Below are 18,716 nucleotides of genomic sequence, written 5' to 3'. Positions count from 1 at the left end.
CTTTCCATCCTCGAGTCTGGAGAGGAAGCGTCCCCCTTTGCCATAGAGTCCCCGCAGGGAGCTAGAGCGGCTCTGCCCGAGCTGTGCTGGGGGTCACAGCCCCCGGCAACCATAGAGTCCCCAACTGGCTAGCGAGGCTCACCATAGACTGTCAGTGGGCAGAGCGCCTCCCCGTGCCATAGAGTCCCTGCTCCTGTGCCTAGTGACGCCTGGCGGAGGCTAGAGCGGCTCCAGGAGCGCCATAGAGTCTCCCTTTAGCCGGGGGCTAGAGAAGCGCCTCCGGTCCAATAGCGTCTCCCCCTAGTCGTAGATAGAGCGGCTCCCGGTACACCATAGAGTTCTTACATGGTGCTAGAGCGGCTGCGCCACATTTCGGGTGTGCTCGCGACTCGCTGGCGGAAGCGGCTGTCTCCCGCTTCATTCATTGGCTCTGGCGCCCGCCGCATGTACGTTACTTCCGGTCAGGGTGAAAGATGGCGGCGCACGTGATGCTGGTCCGCGGGGGACGGAGCGGGGTCGCCGGTCAGTGACCGGGGAGCAGGAAGGACCTGGGGGGAGGTTACAGGAGGTCGGGGGTCTCTGGGGGGCCGGAAGGACGTGGGGGAAGGTTGGGCAGGAAGGACAGGAGGTGGGGGGGGGTCTCGGAGATTGGGGAGCTGGAAGGAGGTGGGGGTCACTGGGAGGTGGGGGGTAGGTTGGGGGGCAGGAAGGAGGTGGGGGGTCTCTGGGAGGTAGGGGCAGGTTACAGGAGGTGGGGGGTCTCTGGGGGCTGGAAGGAGGTGGGGGGGTCTCTGGGAGGCGGGGGGAGGTTGGGGGGCAGGAAGGAGGCGGGGGGAGGTAGGGGGGCAGGAAGGAGATGGGGGGGTCTCTGGGGGGCCGGAAGGACGTGGGGGAAGGTTGGGCAGGAAGGACAGGAGGTGGGGGGGGGTCTCGGAGATTGGGGAGCTGGAAGGAGGTGGGGGTCACTGGGAGGTGGGGGGTAGGTTGGGGGGCAGGAAGGAGGTGGGGGGTCTCTGGGAGGTAGGGGCAGGTTACAGGAGGTGGGGGGTCTCTGGGGGCTGGAAGGAGGTGGGGGGGTCTCTGGGAGGCGGGGGGAGGTTGGGGGGCAGGAAGGAGGCGGGGGGAGGTAGGGGGGCAGGAAGGAGATGGGGGGGTCTCTGGGAGGTGGGGGGAGGTTACAGGAGGTGGGGGTCTCTGGGAGGTGGGGGGGAGGTTACAGGCGGTGGGGGTCTCTGGGAGCTGGGGGGAGGTTAGGGGGCTGGAAGGAGGTGGGGGTCTCTGGGAGGTGGGGGGGAGGTTAGGGGCAGGAAGGAGGTGGGGGGGTCTCTGGGAGGTAGGGGCAGGTTACAGGAGGTGGGGGGGGTCTCTGGGAAGTGGGGGGTAGGTTGGGGGGTAGGAAGGAGGTGGGGGGGTCTCTGGAGGTTACAGGAGGTGGGGGTCTCTGGGAGGTGGGGGGGAGGTTAGGGAGCTGGAAGGAGGTGGGGGTCACTGGGAGGTGGGGGGTAGGTTGGGGGGCAGGAAGGAGGTGGGGGGTCTCTGGGAGGTAGGGGCAGGTTACAGGAGGTGGGGGTCTCTGGTAGGTGTGGGGGAGGTTGGAGATTAGGAGGTCGGGGGGGGGTCTCTGGGAAGTGTGGGGTAGGTCTGGCTTTCACAGTGTTTAGGGCTGGAAAGGCCATTGTGATAATTTAGTCCGACCCCTTGGCTCAGGCCAGGGACCTGCCCCACAATAATCTTAGAGCTGATCTGTTTGAATCCACCACGACCCTTGATAAATTGTCCCAGTCGTTAATTACCGTTGGGTAATTGGATGATCTGGGAAGGGGGGGATGTTGGGGGGGAGAAGGGATCCTGAGAGGGCAGAGAAGGCTTGGGGGGTGGAATATAGAGGCAGGTTATGTGGTGGATGGAGATTATGGGGAGGAGCAGGGGTTGAGGGAGAGGTTGTCGGGGACAGGGAGGATCTGGGGGTAGGAGGTGAGTTCAGGAGAGCAGGTGGCTGTGGAGGGGGTGGTGATGTGGTGGGGCATTTGAGGGCTTGATGGTGGAAGAGGGGCTAAGCGGGGAGCTGGGATCCTGAGAGAGAAGGGGTGGCTCTGGATCAGGCCAGGAGGGATTGTGTGGAGAGCAGGGGGTGCAGCATGCAGGTTACGCTGTGGAGGGGGGTTACAGGGTTATGCAGAGGAGGAGGGATCTGGGTTTGGGGGGGTTGGTGGTGGGAGGAGGGGGAAGGGATTTGGGGGTGGCAAGAGTCAGGTTGTGGGACAAAAGAGGGGGTTATGGGGTGATCTGGGAGATGGGGCAGGAGGGGGAGGAATTTTGGTGAGGGCAGGGTGGTGATGGCAGGGGGAGCAGGGATTCTGAAAGGAGAGGGATGGGGTCTGGGTTGGGGGTTGGTGGGGGTGGGGAGCAGAGTAGTCTGGGGGGTGTTGGAGAAAGTGGGGGGTGCGGGGAGGGGATTACTGGGGAGAGAGGGTTAGGGTTAGGTGGGAGAGTGACTGAGATTGGGGTAGAAACTACTGGGGGCTGCAGCTCTGGGGGTGGGCTGCCCCAGTGCAGTCAGCAGGAGACACTGGGTGAGATTCTCCATCGGGACTGGGTGGGAGGTTGGATTGGATGGTCACAGAGTGGGTGCTTCTGGCCTGAACAGCCGAGAGTCTGAATCCATCTGCTCTGTCTCTTGCCCCATTCACCGAGATCCCTCATAACCCCGGCCCTGCCTTCACCCCAGCACTACAAACCCTGAGCATTTGTACCAGCAGTGCCAGCGCCCACTGATCCAGAAGGGTGCCCCTCTCGACCCCACGGACGGGCGCAGTCCATGCCCCCACTGGAGCTGGGGCCAGTCAGCCACAAGTACCACAAGACACGGGGCTGGATGGGACCTCGAGAGGTCATCTAGTCCAGCGCTGGCACCGAGGCAGGGCTAAGTAACCCTAGCCCAACCCCGAGTGGGGTTTGTCCAGCCTGTTCTCAAAACCTTCTAGAGATGGAGACCCCACAGCATTCCTAGATAACCTGTTCCAGAGCTGAACTAGCCTCCTAGTTAGAAAGTGTTTCCTACTATCTCACCTAAATCTCCTTTGCCAACATTGAGCCTCTTACTTCTTGTCCTACCTTCAGTGAACGCAGATCATTGATTCCCATGAAAGAAAGCGTAGAATCAAATGAAGTAAAAATCTTAAATGAACCAAACTATACCATAGAATCTCTATGGATAGTAATTCCATGCTCTAAGAATAAGCATATAGCAGTAGGGATATATCACTGACCACCTGAAATGCTCAGTGATATTAGAGAGACTATTAAAATAAAAAAACTCAATAACAGGGGATTTCAATTATCTCCATATTGACTGGGTACATATCACCTCAGAAAGGGATGCAGAGATGAAGTTTCTTGACACCTTAAATGACTGCTTCTTGGAGCAGCTGGTCCTGGAACCCACCAGAGGAGAGGCAGTTCTGGATTTAGTCCTAAGTGGAGCACAGGATCTGGTTCAAGAGGTGAATATAGCTGGACCACCTGGTAATAGTGACCATAATATAATTAAATTTAACATCCCTGTGGTGGGGAAAACACCACAGCAGCCCAACACTGTAGCATTTAATTTCAGAAAGGGGGACTACACAAAAATGAGGAGGTTAGTGAAACAGAAATTAAAAGGTTCAGCGCCAAAAGTGAAATCTCTGCAAGCTGCATGGAAACTTTTTAAAGACACCATAATAGAGGCTCAACTTAAATGTATCCCCAAATTAACAAACATAGCAAGAGAACCCAAAAAAGAGCCACCGTGGCTAACAACAAAGTAAAAGAAGCAGTGAGAGACACAAAGGCATCATTTAAAAAGTGGAAGTTAAATCCTAGTGAGGAAAATAGAAAGGAGCATCAACTCTGGCAAAGGAAGTGTAAAAATATAGTTAGGAAGGCCAAAAAAGAATTTGAAGAACAGCTAGCCAAAATTTTTAATTACATCAGAAGCAGGAAGCCTGCTAAACAACCAGTGCGGCCACTGGACGATCGAGATGCTAAAGGAGCACTCAAGAATGATATGGCCGTTGCAGAGAAACTAAATTAATTCTTTGCATCGGTCTTCACGGTTGAGGATGTGAGGGAGATTCCCAAACCTGAGCCATTCTTTTTAGGTGACAAATCTGAGGAACTGTCCCAGATTGAGGTGTCATTAGAGGAGGTTTTGGAACAAATTGATAAACTAAATAGTAATAAGTCACCAGGAGCAGATGGTATCACCCAAGAGTTCTGAAGGAACTCAAATGTGAAATTGCAGAACTACTAACTGTAGTTTGTAACCTATGATTTAAATCAGCTTCTGTACCAAATGACTGGAGGATAGCTAATGTGATGCCTGAGAGGGGACATGATAGCAGTTTTCAGGTATCTAAAAGGGTGTCATAAGGAGGAGGGAGAAAACTTGTTCACCTTAGCCTCTAAGGATAGAACAAGAAGCAATGGGCTTAAACTGCAGCAAGGGAGGTCTAGGTTGGACATTAGGAAAAAGTTCCTAACTGTCAGGGTGGTTAAACACTGGAATAAATTGCCTAGGGAGGTTGTGGAATCTCCATCTCTGGAGATATTTAAGAGTAGGTTAGATAAATGTCTATCAGGGATGGTCTAGACAGTATTTGGTCCTGCCATGCGGGCAGGGGACTGGACTCGATGACCTCTCAAGGTCCCTTCCAGTCCTAGAATCTATGAATCTATGCCAATTTTTAAAAAGGGCTCCAGAGATGATCCCAGCAATCACAGGCCGGTAAGCTTGACTTCAGTACCGGGCAAACTAGTTGAAACTATAGTAAAGAACAAAATTGCCAGACACATAGATGAACATAATTTGTTGGGGAAGAGTCAACATGGTTTTTGTAAAGGGAAATCATACCTCACCAATCTACTAGAATTCTTTGAGGGGGTCAACAAGCATGTGGACAAGAGGGATCCAGTGGATATAGTGTATTTAGATTTTCAGAAAGCCTTTGACAAGGCCCCTAACCAAAGGCTTTTAAGCAAAGTGAGCTGTCATGGGATAAAAGGGAAGGTCTTCTCATGGACTGGTAACTGGTTAAAAGATAGGAAACAAAGGGTAGGAATAAATGGTCAGTTCTCAGAATGGAGAGAGGTAAATAGTGGTGTCCCCCAGGGGTCTGTACTGGGACCAATCCTATTTAACATATTAATAAATGATCTGGAAAAAGGGGTAAACACTGAGGTGGCAAAATTTGCAGATGATACAAAACTACTCAAGATAGTTAAGTCCCAGTGCGAAGAGCGACAAAAGGATCCCATAAAACTCGGTGACTGGGCAACAAAATGGCAGATGAAATTCAATTGTTGATAAATGCAAAGTAATGTACATTGGAAAATGTAATCCCAACTCTACATATAAAACAATGGGGTCTAAATTAGCTGTTATCACTCGTGAGAGAGATCTGGGAGTCACTGTGGATAGTTCTCTGAAAACATCCACTCAATGCGCAGCCGAAAAAGCGAACAGAATGTTGGGCATCATTAAGAAAGGGAGAGATGATAAGACAGAAAATATCATATTGCCTCTAATCCATGGTACGCTCACATCTTGAATACGGCATGCAGATGTGGTCACCCCATGTCAAAAAAGATATATTGGAATTGGAAAAGGTACAGAAATGGGTAACAAAAATTATTAGGGCTATGGAACGGCTGCTGTATGAAGAGAAATTAATAAGACTGGGACTTTTCAGCTTGGAAAAGAGACAACTAAGGGGGGATATGATAGAGGTCTATAAAATCATGACTGGTGTGGAGAAAGTAAATAAGGAAGTGTTATTTACTCCTCCTCATAACACAAGAACTAGGGGTCACCAAATGAAATTAATAGGCAGCAGGTTAAAAACAAACAAAAGGAAGTATTTTTTCATACAACATGCAGTCAACCTGTGGAACTCCTCACCAGAGGATGTTGTGAAGGCCAAGACTATAACATGATTCATAAAAGAACTAGATAAGTTCATGGAAGATAGATCCATTAATGGTGTCCCTAGCCTCTCTTTGCCAGAAGCTGGGAATGGGTGACAGAGGATGGGTCACTTGATGATTCCCTGTTCTGTTCATTCCCTCTGGGGCACCTGGCATTGGCCACTGTTAGAAGACAGGATACTGGGGTAGATGGATCTCTGGTCTGACCCAGTCTGGCCGCTCTTAAGTTCTTATCCTCTATAACAGCCCATAACCAAGCTGAAGAGTCCCCCCTCCGTCTTCTCTTCTCTAGACTAAACAGGCCCAGGTTTTTAACCTTTCCTCACAGGTCAGGTTTTCTAAACCTTTGATCAGTTTTGTTGCTCTTCTGTGGACTCTCCAGTTTGTCCCCATCTCTCCTAAACTCTGGCACCTTGAATTACACCCAGCACTCCAGCTGAGACCTCACCATTGCCAAGGGCGACAACTACCTCCTGTGTCTTACATGCAACACACCTGTTAATATGCCCCAGACTGAGATCTGCCTTTTCACACCTGGGCCACATCACTGACTCATTCAGTGTGTGACCTGCTCTAACCACAGATCCTGACCAGCAGTGCAACTGCCAGCCAGCGAGTCCCCGGTTTGTAGCTGTGCCTTGGATTTTAACTTAAGCGCTTGGCTTGTCTTTACTGAATTTCATCTTGTTGATTTCAGTCCAACTCTCCACTTTCTCAAGGCGGTTTTGTATTGTGAGGATAATGACTAGCTGGCAGTGCTAGATCCCAGTGGAGAGCGGGCTCCTGGCGTGCTGAGGACCGCCTACCCCAAAGAATATGCAGTTCTAGGTAGAGTCGGAGAGGGAAAGTGAAGTATGGAAAGGAGATCGGGCTTGTTCAACGCCAGAGCTGGGGAGTGAACCCAGGAGTCCAGCCCAGGGCCACTCCGCTTAGTGAGCAAGGTGCTGCACAAACACAATAGAGTGAGTCCCTGCCCCAAAGAGCTTCCGATCCAGGCACAAGTCGAGAAGCACCAGGGGCTCCTGATGACCAGACAGGGAGTGGGGGGAGCCTCCAAGCTGACGGGAGATGGGGGCGGGGACTGAACAGTGCGACAGGGTGATCACAGCTTTTCCCTGTACCTCTTCCAGGTTTCCGGGGCTGCCTCTCCCACTACCTGCTGGGCGTCTTGGGGACGGTAAGGAGCCACCTGGCTGGGATGGGCTGTGCGGGTAACTGCCGTGACCATACACACGCTCCCCCAGTGCACTGGGGTGTTTGGGGCCTTGGCCACAGAAGGGGGAAACTGGGGGTGAGGAGGGTGTTAGGGGCAGTGGGGGAGCTATGTTGGGTGGGTTGGAGTTGTTAGGGAGGTGGGGGGGGATGTGGGTGGGGGGGCTGTGATGGGGGTTGTAAATGAGGTGGGGGTTGGGAAAGTGGTGTGATGAACTGGGACTGTTCTTAATGTGGTCTGTGAATGCTGAGAAGGGAGTGTTGGCTGGGAAGGCAGGGGAGTGTGGCTAGGATAGTCTGCATTGGGGGATGGGAGACTGGCCGAGGGAGAATACCTGAGCATGTAACATGAGAACCCAGGAAGGGGTTAGAGGCCAGGTGACACCTTTGCCCGGGAAACTGAACAAAGAGGAGAGAGTTTCAGGGCTGGTTGGTGGAATGGCTGTGAGGCAGACGGGACTCTGACCTTCCAAGGGGGCTGTGGTGTAGTGCCCTGGGACCCCAAGATGGACCTATCTGAGGGGGTCCTGATGTCTGTGCCTGCAAGACCTGTCTTGGACTGTGTTCCTGTCGTCTAAATAAACCATCTGCTTTACTGGCTGGCTGAGAGTCATGGTGAATTGCAGGAAGCCGGGGGTGCAGGGCCCTGAGCCCCCTCCCACTGCGTGACAAGTGGATTGTGGGGAGCCCAGCTGTGTGTGTGGTGGTGGTGGTGGTCGGGGGCTTGGAGAACCCTGGTGGGTTGGGTGGCTGGTGAGGTTGGGGGTGGCTATGGGAGCTGTGGTGCATGTCGTGGATTGATGGGGGGATGGGGATGTGAGGAGCGATGTGGGGTGGAGCCCTGTGGGGGTTGGAGCCCAGGTGAGGTTGGTGGGGATGTGGGGAGCTGTAGGGGGAGGCTGTGGAGGATGGAGCCATGGTGGAGTCAGTGGGGGGGGGGTGGAGCTGGCAGGGAGAATGGGGATGTGGGGAGCTTTGGGGGGTGGAGCCCGGGTGTGGTCGGTGGAGGGATGTGGGGAGCTGTGGTGGGTGGGGTTGGAGGGTGGAGCCTGGGTGGGGGGATGGGGATGTGGGGAGCTGTGGGGGGTGGGGTTGGGGGATGGAGCCCAGGTAGGGTCGGTGGAGGGATGGGGACGTGGGGAGCTGTGGTGGGTGGGGTTGGGGGGTGGAGCCTGGGTGGGGGGATGGGGATGTGGGGGGTGGGGTTGGGGGATGGAGCCCAGGTAGGGTCGGTGGAGGGATGGGGATGTGGGGAGCTGTGGGGGGTGGGGTTGGGGGGTGGAGCCTGGGTGGGGGGATGGGGATGTGGGGAGCTGTGGGGGGTGGGGTAGGGGGATGGAGCCCAGGTAGGGTCGGTGGAGGGATGGGGATGTGGGGGGTGGGGTTGGGGGATGGAGCCCAGGTAGGGTCGGTGGAGGGATGGGGATGTGGGGAGTTATGGTGGGTGGGGTTGGAGGGTGGAGCCTGGGTGGGGGGATGGGGATGTGGGGAGCTGTGGGGGGTGGGGTTGGGGGATGGAGCCCAGGTAGGGTCGGTGGAGGGATGGGGATGTGGGGAGCTGTGGTGGGTGGGGTTGGGGGGTGGAGCCTGGGTGGGGGGATGGGGATGTGGGGAGTTGTGGGGTTGGGGGATGGAGCCCAGGTAGGGTTGGTGGAGGGATGGGGATGGGGGCAGTTGTGGGGGGTGGGGTTGGGGGATGGAGCCCAGGTAGGGTCGGTGGAGGGATGGGGATGTGGGGAGCTGTGGGGGGTGGGGTTGGGGGGTGGAGCCTGGGTGGGGGGATGGGGATGTGGGGAGCTGTGGTGGGTGGGGTTGGGGGGTGGAGCTGGCAGGGAGAATGGGGATGTGGGGAGTTGTGGTGGGGGGGGTTGGGGGTGGAGCCTGGGTGGGGGGATGGGGATGTGGGGAGTTGTGGGGGGTGGGGTTGGGGGATGGAGCCCAGGTAGGGTCGGTGGAGGGATGGGGATGTGAGAAGTTGTGGTGGGTGGGGTTGGGGGGTGGAGCCCAGGTAGGGTCGGTGGGGGGATGGAGATGTGGGGAGCTGTGGTGGGTGGGGTTGGGGGGTGGAGCTGGCAGGGAGAATGGGGATGTGGGGAGCTGTGGTGGGTGGGGTTGGGGGATGGAGCCCAGGTAGGGTCGGTGGAGGGATGGGGATGTGGGGAGTTGTGGTGGGGGGGGTTGGGGGGTGGAGCCTGGGTGGGGGGATGGGGATGTGGGGAGTTGTGGGGGGTGGGGTTGGGGGATGGAGCCCAGGTAGGGTCGGTGGAGGGATGGGGATGTGAGGAGTTGTGGGGGGTGGGGTTGGGGGGTGGAGCCCAGGTAGGGTCGGTGGGGGGATGGGGATGTGGGGAGCTGTGGTGGGTGGGGTTGGGGGGTGGAGCTGGCAGGGAGAATGGGGATGTGGGGAGCTGTGGTGGGTGGGGTTGGGGGATGGAGCCCAGGTAGGGTCGGTGGGGGGATGGGGATGTGGGGAGCTGTGGGGGGTGGGGTTGGGGGATGGAGCCCGGGTGTGGTCGGTGGAGGGATGGGGATGTGGGGAGCTGTGGTGGGTGGGGTTGGGGGGTGGAGCCTGGGTGGGGGGATGGGGATGTGGGGAGCTGTGGGGGGTGGGGTTGGGGGATGGAGCCCAGGTAGGGTCGGTGGGGGGATGGGGATGTGGGGAGCTGTGGGGGGTGGGGTTGGGGGATGGAGCCCGGGTGTGGTCGGTGGAGGGATGGGGATGTGGGGAGTTGTGGGGGGGGGGGAGCTGGGGAGCTGTGGGGAGTTGTGGTGGGTGGGGGAGCTGGGGAGCGGTGGGGAGCTGTGGGGAGTTGTGGGGGGTGGGGAGCTGTGGGGGGAGGTTGTGGGGGGTGGGGTTGGGGGGGAGGTCGTGGGGGATATACTCATGCCATGGCTCCCTGTGCCCCTAGGGATCCCCGCCCAGCCCAGCCTCCCGCCTCTGCCCCCTCCTGCTGCGCAGCTTCGCTGTCGAGGCCAAGAAAACCTACGTGCGGGACAAGCCCCATGTCAACGTGGGCACCATCGGGCACGTGGACCACGGCAAGACCACGCTGACGGCTGCCATCACCAAAAGTGAGTGGGGGGCCTGGAGCAGGGGGTTGCGTGTCCTGGGGTTTCCTGTGCCCCTGGCCCCATTGATTGGGTCCTGGTAGCTGCCCGAGGCCCCTGACCAGGAGTGCTGGTGCCGGGTGCCGCACAGCCCCAAAGGGAACAGCCCCTGCCCCCAAGAGCTCCCGGCTAAAGGGGTGAGAGTGGAAACAGGAGCCACGTGGAGAAAGGACTGGCCCACGGTCATAGAGAAGGTCACTGGCAACGCTAGGTATTCAACCCAGACGTCCTGGCTCCTAGCCCTCCCTGCTGTAACCCACTAGACCCCACTCCCAGAGCTGGGATAGAACCCAGGCGTCCTGGCTCCCAGCCCGCCTCTGCTCCCCAGCTGGTTACTCACCCCCTTTCTCCTCTCCCCCCCTCCCCCCCCCCCCCCCCCCCCCAGTCCTAGCTGAGACTGGAGGTGCCAAGTTCAAGAAGTACGAGGAGATCGACAATGCGCCAGAGGAGAAGGCTCGTGGCATCACCATCAACTCCTCCCATGTGGAGTATGCCACGGCCAACCGGCACTACGCCCACACCGACTGCCCCGGCCACGCCGACTACGTCAAGGTGAGGGCAGGGCGGGCGGGCGGGACCTGCCCCTTTCAGCCTGTGGGTGAGTTGTTGTGGTAGTGCTAGGCAGCCACATTTCCCAGAATTCTGCTGTCTTAAAGGGCCAAGCCTCCCCTTGCCTTCCAGTCCCCGAACGCACCCCCTCAATCTCTTCCTGTCCTCACACGCGCATCCCCATGTGCCCCGCTGTCCCTGCCCACACCCTCCTGTTCCTGCCTCTATCCCCTAACCCCACAGCCCTCTGCCTGCCTCTCTGCACCTCCGTACCTCCAAACCTGCCCCCTCTATCCCCAAACGCACCCCCCCAGCCTGTCCCTCCGTCTGTCCCCGCACACACAGCATCTGCCTGCCTCTGCACCTCTGTACCCCCAAACTCACCCCCTCTAGCCTGTCCTTCCGTCTGTCCCCACACACAGCCCTCTGCCTGCCTCTCTGCACCTCCATACCCCCAAACTCACCCCCTCTAGCCTGCCCCTCCTTCTGTCCCCAAACGTACTCACCTTTGTCCACCTCTGTGCCCCTCCCTTTGTGCATCCCTCTGTCCCCACACTCACCACTCTCCATCCTTCTGTTCCCAAAGATAGACCACCCCCATCCCTTCCTCTGTCCCCACACACACCCTCAGTTCCTTCGCCTGGCCCCTGAGACACCCTCCTCACCCCTGCTTCCTCTACATAGCCTCTGAGACACCTTCACCCCCGTTCATCCTCCCAGCCCTCAAGACCTTCCCGCCCCCCCCCGCTTCCTCCTCCCTGACCCGAGACCCCTCCCCTCCCCCACTTCCTCCTCCCTGCCCCTGAGACCCCCTCCCCTTCTCTCTCTCTCCCCGCCCACCCCACCACTTCCTCCTCCCAGCCCCGGAGGAACAGTGGGTGGGTGGGGAGCAGGGGAGGAGCAGGGTGTGGGCGAGGGAGCAGCGAAGGGCATGGGCGGGGAGCGGCTGTACTGTGGGTGGTTTCACTCTTCCTCCACTGGGGATTGGGTCTGTGTGTGTCACCCCAACAACTTCACCGTCAAGCTCGGTGCAACAATAACACATTCCCGCCCCCGAGTTCCGTTCCCTCCCCAGCCTGTGCTGGCTCCCCTGCCCCCATCCCCAGGTCCCGGCATCTGAGCACCGCCGTCCCTCTCTTCCAGAACATGATCACTGGCACCGCTCCCTTAGACGGCTGCATCCTCGTGGTGGCAGCGACAGACGGGCAGATGCCGCAGACCCGAGAGCACTTGCTGCTGGCCAAACAGGTGAGGGGGGGTGAGGAGTTCCCCAGGGTGCAACCTGGAACTGGGGTACCACTGAGCTCACCAGCCTGGGCCCCCTCCCTCACTGTGATGCTGGGACAAGCTGCAAACCCCTCCAGGTCCTGCACACACACAGCCAGGGACACACCCAGCTGCAGTTACATGAAGGCTTCTCCCAGCCACTCATGAACCAGCACTAGAGAGGTTCCAGCCAATCCTCCCCAGCTCCGCAACCTAGGCCCCCAGACCTGGACTGTCCTGCCCTGGTCAGAAGCCTGTCCGGTGTACGTTTATTACCCAGTCTGCCACTTCTACAAAGGACAGTGGGCATGCACCAGCCCTTGCCCCCGAGCAGATTCCCCAAGCACTTCAGCCAAAACGCGCTGTTGTAGGTAACTTACCAAACAGGTGTATTCGCGACAGACAGGTGGATTGTAAGTAATTATAAGTAATAGGTGTGCAGCTCAAAGCTGGTTACCTAAGAAATGAAACACGTCTGCAGCCTGAGTTCTGTTACCTAGACAGGGTTTGAATCCAGCTGTCTCTCACCCTGGGATTCTCCTTTCCAGCCTGGGACCCCCTTCCCCGTTCAGTGTCCCCCAGCCGGGTTCCCAGGTGCTGAGTTGGGGGGTGAGGACCAGTGATGATGTCACTTCCCCCTTGTGTAGCTTCTTCCAGCTGGGGAAAGAGCCTTTGCTGTGATTGAGTCAAGCAGCCTCCATTGTGTACCTGCTCTCTCTGAGAGGTCTCCATTGTACACAGTTCCTGGGACAGTCCCTGGGAGTGTGGATTCCCCTTAATGGGCCATCAGCGCTGTCTGGCTCCTCCATTGTTGTACCTGAAAGGCTGGTTGTGGGTGTCTCACAACATATTTCACTAACACACACACAGCAAAACTTCATAACTTCCCATCCAATGACGGCACCTACAATCCAACAGGATATTAATGTTCAACAGCTCAAGACTTTTAACATGATACCTCCTGGTTCCACGCGCAGGGCCAGGTAGGCAGGCAGAACTGCAGAGTCTCAATGCATGGATGAGACGATGGTGCAGGGAGGAGGGGTTTAGATTTATTAGGAACTGGGGAAACTTTTGGGAAAGGCAGAGCCTGTACAGGAAAGATGGGCTCCATCTAACCCAAAATGGAACCAGATTGCTGGCACTTAACATTAAAAAGGTCGTAGAGCAGTTTTTAAACTAATGGCTGGGGGAAAGCCAACCGGTGCGGAGGAGCACATGGTTCGTACATCCCTTAGGGGAGGATCTATTAATAGAGAATCTCTCTGTCCTAGTGAGGGCGGAAAATGAGAAAATACAGGCAGGGTCTGATCAGAAACAATCAAATAAAAAATAGTCCCATTCAATTACATCATGTAACGGCAGACAGCTAAAAGGAGACAAGTTTTTAAAGAGCTTATATACCAATACTAGAAGTCTAAATAATAAGATGGGTGAACTAGAGAATATTGATAAAATAGGCATCACAGAAACTTGGTGGAATGAGGATAATCAATGGGACACAGTAATACCAGGGTACAAAACATATTGGAAGGACAGAACAGGTCGTGCTGGTGGGGGAGTGGCACTAGATGTGAAAGAAAGCATAGAATCAAATGAAGTAAAAATCATAAATGAATCAAACTGTACCATAGAATCTCTATGGATAAAAATTCCATGCTCTAATAATAAGAATATAGCAGTAGGGATATATTACTGATCACCTGACCAGGATGGTGATCGTGACTGTGAAATGCTCAGGGAGATTAGAGAGGCTATTAAAATAAAAAAACTCAATAATAATAATAATTAATAATGGGGGATATCAATTATCCCCATATTGACTGGGTACATGTCACCTCTGGATGGGATGCAGAGATAAAATTTCTTGACCCTTAAATGACTGCTTCTTAGAGCAGCTGGTCCTGGAACCCACAAGAGGAGAGGCAATTCTTGATTTAGTCCCAAGTGGAGCACAAGATCAGGTCCAAGAGGTGAATATAGCTGGACCTCTTGGTAATAGTGACCATAATATAATGAAATTTAACATCCCCGTGGCAGGGAAAACACCACAGTGGCCCAACACTGTAGCATTTAATTTCAGAAAGGGGAACTACACAAAAATGAGGAAGTTAGTGAAACAGAAATTAAAAGGTTCAGCGCCAAAAGTGAAATCCCTGCAAGCTGCATGGAAACTTTTTAAAGACCCCATAATAGAGGCTCAACTTAAATGTATCCCCAAATTAAAACACATATTAAGAGAACCAAACAAGAGCTACCATGGCTAAACAACAAAGTAAAAGAAGCAGTGAGAGGCAAAAAGGCATCCTTTAAAAAGTGGAAGTTAAATCCTAATGAGGAAAATAGAAAGGAGCATTGGCAAAGGAAGTGTAAAAATATAATTAGGAAGGCCAAAAAAGAATATGAGGAATAGTTAGCCAAAGATGCAAAAAGTAATAGCAATTTTTTTTTATGTACATCGGAAGCCTGCCAAACAATCAGTGGGCCCACTGGACGATCAAGGTGCTAAAGGAGCACTCAAGGACGATAAGGCCATTGTGGAAAAACTAAATGAATTCTTTGCATTGGTCTTCACGGCTCAGGATGTGAGGGAGATTCCCAAATCTAAGCCATTCTTTTTAGGTAACAGATCTGAGGAACTGTCCAAAATTGAGGTGTCATTAGAGAAGGTTTTGGAACAAATTGATAAACTAAACAGTAATAAGTCACCAGGACCAGATGGTATCACCCAAGAGTTCTGAAGGAACTCAAACGTGAAATTGCAGAACTACTAACTGTAGTTTGTAACCTATCATTTAAATCAGCTTCTGTACCAGATAGGGTGACCAGATAGCAAGTGTGAAAAATCGGGACGGGGTGGGGGGTAATAGGAGCCCATATTTTAAAAAAAAAGCCCCAAATATCAGGACTGTCCATATAAAATCGGGACATCTGGTCACCCTAGTACCAGATGACTGGAGGATAGCTAATGTGACGCCAATTTTTAAAAAGGGCTCCAGAGATGATCCCGGCAATTACAGGCCTGAAAACCTGACTTCAGTACTGGGCAAACTGGTTGAAACTATAGTAAAGAATAAAATTGTCAGACATATAGATGAATATAATTTGTTGAGGAAGAGTCAACATGGTTTTAGTAAAGGGAAATCATGCCTCGCCAATCTACTAGAATTCTTTGAGGGGGTCAACAAGCATGTGGACAAGAGGGATCCAGTGGATATAGTGTACTTAGATTTTCAGAAAGCGTTAGACAAGGTCCCTCAACAAAGGCTCTTACGCAAAGTAAGCTGCCACAGGATAAGAGGGAAGGTGCTCTCATGGATTGGTAACTGTTTAAAAGATAGGAAACAAAGGGTAGATATAAATGGTCAGTTTTCAGAATGGAGAGGGGTAAATAGTGGTGTCCCCCAAGGGTCTGTATTGTGCCCAGTCCTATTCAATATGCTCATAAATGATCTGGAAAAATGGGTAAACAGTGAGGTGGCAAAATTTGCAGACGATACAAATTACTAAAGATAGTTAAGTCCCAGGCAGACTGCGAAGAACTACAAAAGGATCCCTCAAAACTGGATGACTGGGCAACAAAATGGCAGATGAAATTTAATGTTGATAAATGCAAAGTAATGCACATTGGAAAACGTAATCCCAACTATACATATAAAACGATGAGGTCTAAATTAGCTGTTACCACTCAAGAAAGAGATCTTGGAGTCATTGTGGATAGTTCTCTGAAAACATCCACTCAATGTGCAGTGGCAGTCAAAAAAGCCAACAGAATGCTCGGAATAATTAAGAAAGGGATAGATAATAGGATAGAAAATATCATGTCTCTATATAAATCCATGGTACGCCCACATCTCGAATACTGCATGCAGATGTGGTCGCCCCACCTCAAAAAAGATATATTGGAATTGGAAAAGATTAACAAAAATGATTAAGGGTATGGAACAGCTTCTGTATGAGGAAAGATTAATAAGACTGACTTTTCAGCTTGGAAAAGAGACGGTTAAGGGGAGATACGATTGAGGTCTATAAAATCATAACTGGTGTAGAGAAGGTAGATAAGGAAGTGTGGTTTACTACTTCTCATAACACAAGAACTAGGGGTCACCCAATGAAATTAATAAGCAGAAGGCTTAAAACAAATAAAAGGAAGTATTTCTTCACACAACACACAATCAACCTGTGGAACTCCTTGCTAGAGGATGTTGTGAAGGCCAAGTCCATAATGAGGTTCAAAAAAGAACTAGATACATTCATGGAGGATAGGTCCATCAATGGCTATTAGCCAGGATGGGCAGGGATGGTGTCCGTAGCCTCTGTTTGCCAGAAGCTGGGAAGAGGTGACAGGGGATGGATCACTTGATGATTCCCTGTTCTGTTCATTCCCTCTGGGGCACCTGGCACTGGACACTTTTGGAAGACAGGATACCGGGCTAAATGGACCTTTGGTCTGACCCAGTAGGGCCATTTTTATGTACCTCACAGGCAGACTTTGTACCGAACAAGTCATAATCCTATCACAGTGGTGAATATGGGGGTGCCAGGGCACTGTTGTGGGGGTACAGTGTGTCACGGGGCGTCTTTGCCAGAAGCCCTGGGCATGGGCTGTGAGCCAGGGGATCCCCTCCCCGAGGACCAGGCTGGGGCTGGCTGGGCTGTCCCTCACCCTGTGGTCCCCTCAGATTGGGGTGCGGCACATCGTGGTGTACATCAACAAGGCGGACGCAGTGGAGGACCAGGAGATGCTGGAGCTGGTGGAGCTGGAGATCCGGGAGCTGCTCTCCGAGTTTGGCTACGATGGGGAGAAGACGCCCGTCATCGTGGGCTCTGCCCTCTGCGCCCTGGAGGTGAGTCCCGCCTTCTCCCTCCCACCAGCGCCTCACCTGCCCGCTGCCCATGCTAATGCCCTCCCTTCCCCCAGCACCGCAGCCCTGAGCTGGGACTGAACTCCATCATGAAGCTGCTGGACGCGGTCGACACGCACATCCCACTGCCCATGCGGGAGCTGGACAAGCCGTTCCTGCTGCCCATCGAATCAATCTACTCCATCCCAGGTAACGCCCGCTCTCCCCCCCCCCCAGCCCCCATGCTGAGCCCTGTGCCTTTCCAGGGACCCCCTATGCCGGGCCCCATGGCACTGACCCCTCTGCCCTTGCAGGGCGTGGGACGGTGGTGACGGGGACGCTGGAGCGTGGCATCCTCAGGAAGGGGGATGACTGCGAGTTCGTGGGGCACAACCGGAACGTGCGCTCCGTGGTGACAGGTAGGGGGCACAGCTAACAGAACCCCTCACCTGCTCTCCCCTCCCAGAGGTGGGGGAAACCCCCCTGCCCAGGCTGGGGAACCCGGGCTCACCCCATCCCTCCCCCGCAGGCATCGAGATGTTCCACCAGAACCTGGAGCGGGCCGAGGCCGGGGACAACCTTGGCGCACTGGTGCGGGGGCTGAAGCGGGAGGACATGCGGCGTGGCATGGTGATGTGCAAACCAGGCTCCATCAAGCCCCATCAGAAGATCGAAGCCCAGGTGGGGCCTGTGCTGGGGCAGTGGGCTGGGGGGCGGGGAAGGTGGGCTGCTGGGCTGTAACAGTCTCTCCCTCTGCCCCCCAGGTGTACATCCTCAGCAAGGAGGAGGGTGGGCGGCACAAGCCTTTCGTCTCTAACTACATGCCTGTCATGTTCTCCCTGACCTGGGACATGGCCTGTCGGACCATCCTGCCCCCTGGAAAGGTACAGAGCCCCCCCCCCCAGCACTGCCTGTGGGCTCACCACGGGGAACCAGCTTCCCCAAACTTCCCCATCGCAGTCCCTATCCCCACCCCGGTCAGTGGTGGCTGGCGGCCAGCTGTGCCACTCTGACCTTCTCCCGCTCTTCCCCCCCCCCCCCCCCCCCCCCCTTGCAGGAGATGGTGATGCCTGGCGAGGACACAGCCCTGACCCTCACCCTGCGGCAGCCCATGGTGCTGGAGGAAGGTCAGCGCTTCACACTGCGTGATGGCAACCGCACCATTGGCACCGGTGTGGTCACCAAGACGCTGGAGATAGGGCCAGATGATAAGTGGGGGGCTTAAAAGCCCAGCTGAGCTGGCTCTGCCCCCAGGCCTGTGTCTGCAAACAGTGGGGGAGGAGCTAGTTCTGGCTGGTGTCCCCTACGAACCTGTTTATCACTGCTGCCCCCGGCAGCATCATGGTCACCCAGAGTGGGGTGCAAGCTGCCTGTTGTATGAACTGCTCTGCCGTGGGGCAACAGAAATCAAACTGCCCTCCCGTGGTGGCTCTCCTGCCCAGAGCCCCTCCAGTAGGGGCTTATGCAGCTTCCTGCTGTTTGGTTTCTTTTGTTAATAAAGGTGCGGAATCATGGCTGGGTCCTTCCTGCTTCTTGGGGGGGGGGGGGGGGGTGCGCTGGAGGTGACGGTTAGATGAAGGGGGTTCCTGGCATGGGTGCAGCTGGTGACAGAGGCTCATGTCCCCCCCCATGGGTTGGGCTGGGACAGTGATACTAGCTCTGTAGGGACCAGGTAGCACCCTGTCCTGCTCTCAGGCAGGTCCCAGCTCCTGTCCAGGGCACTGTGGCCCAGTGGACTAGCAGAGGGGCAGCACCCAGCTTTGGGTGCTT

The 18,716-nt window shown here is 54.9% G+C and overlaps 1 protein-coding gene across 1 annotated transcript; it reads left to right on the top strand.

The window, feature by feature from the left end:
• The first annotated feature begins 453 nt into the window (after positions 1-453).
• On the top strand, positions 454-18,458 carry TUFM (Tu translation elongation factor, mitochondrial). Its single transcript, XM_065422135.1, has 11 exons — positions 454-522; positions 7,098-7,144; positions 10,089-10,251; positions 10,673-10,839; positions 11,980-12,084; positions 16,785-16,949; positions 17,024-17,156; positions 17,261-17,365; positions 17,476-17,627; positions 17,711-17,830; positions 18,004-18,458. The coding sequence occupies exons 1-11, from the start codon at positions 474-476 to the stop codon at positions 18,169-18,171; spliced, it is 1,374 nt and encodes a 457-aa protein (XP_065278207.1). The 5' UTR covers positions 454-473; the 3' UTR covers positions 18,172-18,458.
• The last annotated feature ends 258 nt before the right edge of the window (positions 18,459-18,716 follow it).

Source organism: Emys orbicularis, chromosome 24 (genome assembly GCF_028017835.1).
Source record: "Emys orbicularis isolate rEmyOrb1 chromosome 24, rEmyOrb1.hap1, whole genome shotgun sequence".
In the NCBI taxonomy this organism is placed as follows: Eukaryota; Metazoa; Chordata; order Testudines; family Emydidae; genus Emys; species Emys orbicularis.
The sequence above is the reverse complement of the archived record's forward strand: the minus strand, read 5'-3'. Positions and strand labels throughout refer to the sequence as shown.

Coding starts and splice junctions, on each gene's coding strand:
- TUFM (XM_065422135.1), top strand. CDS start 474: ATGGCGGCGCACGTGATGCTGGTCCGCGGGGGACGGAGCGGGGTCGCC. Junction 17,628..17,710: donor ATCAGAAGATCGAAGCCCAG/GTGGGGCCTGTG, acceptor TCTGCCCCCCAG/GTGTACATCCTCAGCAAGGA. Junction 17,831..18,003: donor CCATCCTGCCCCCTGGAAAG/GTACAGAGCCCC, acceptor CCCCCCTTGCAG/GAGATGGTGATGCCTGGCGA.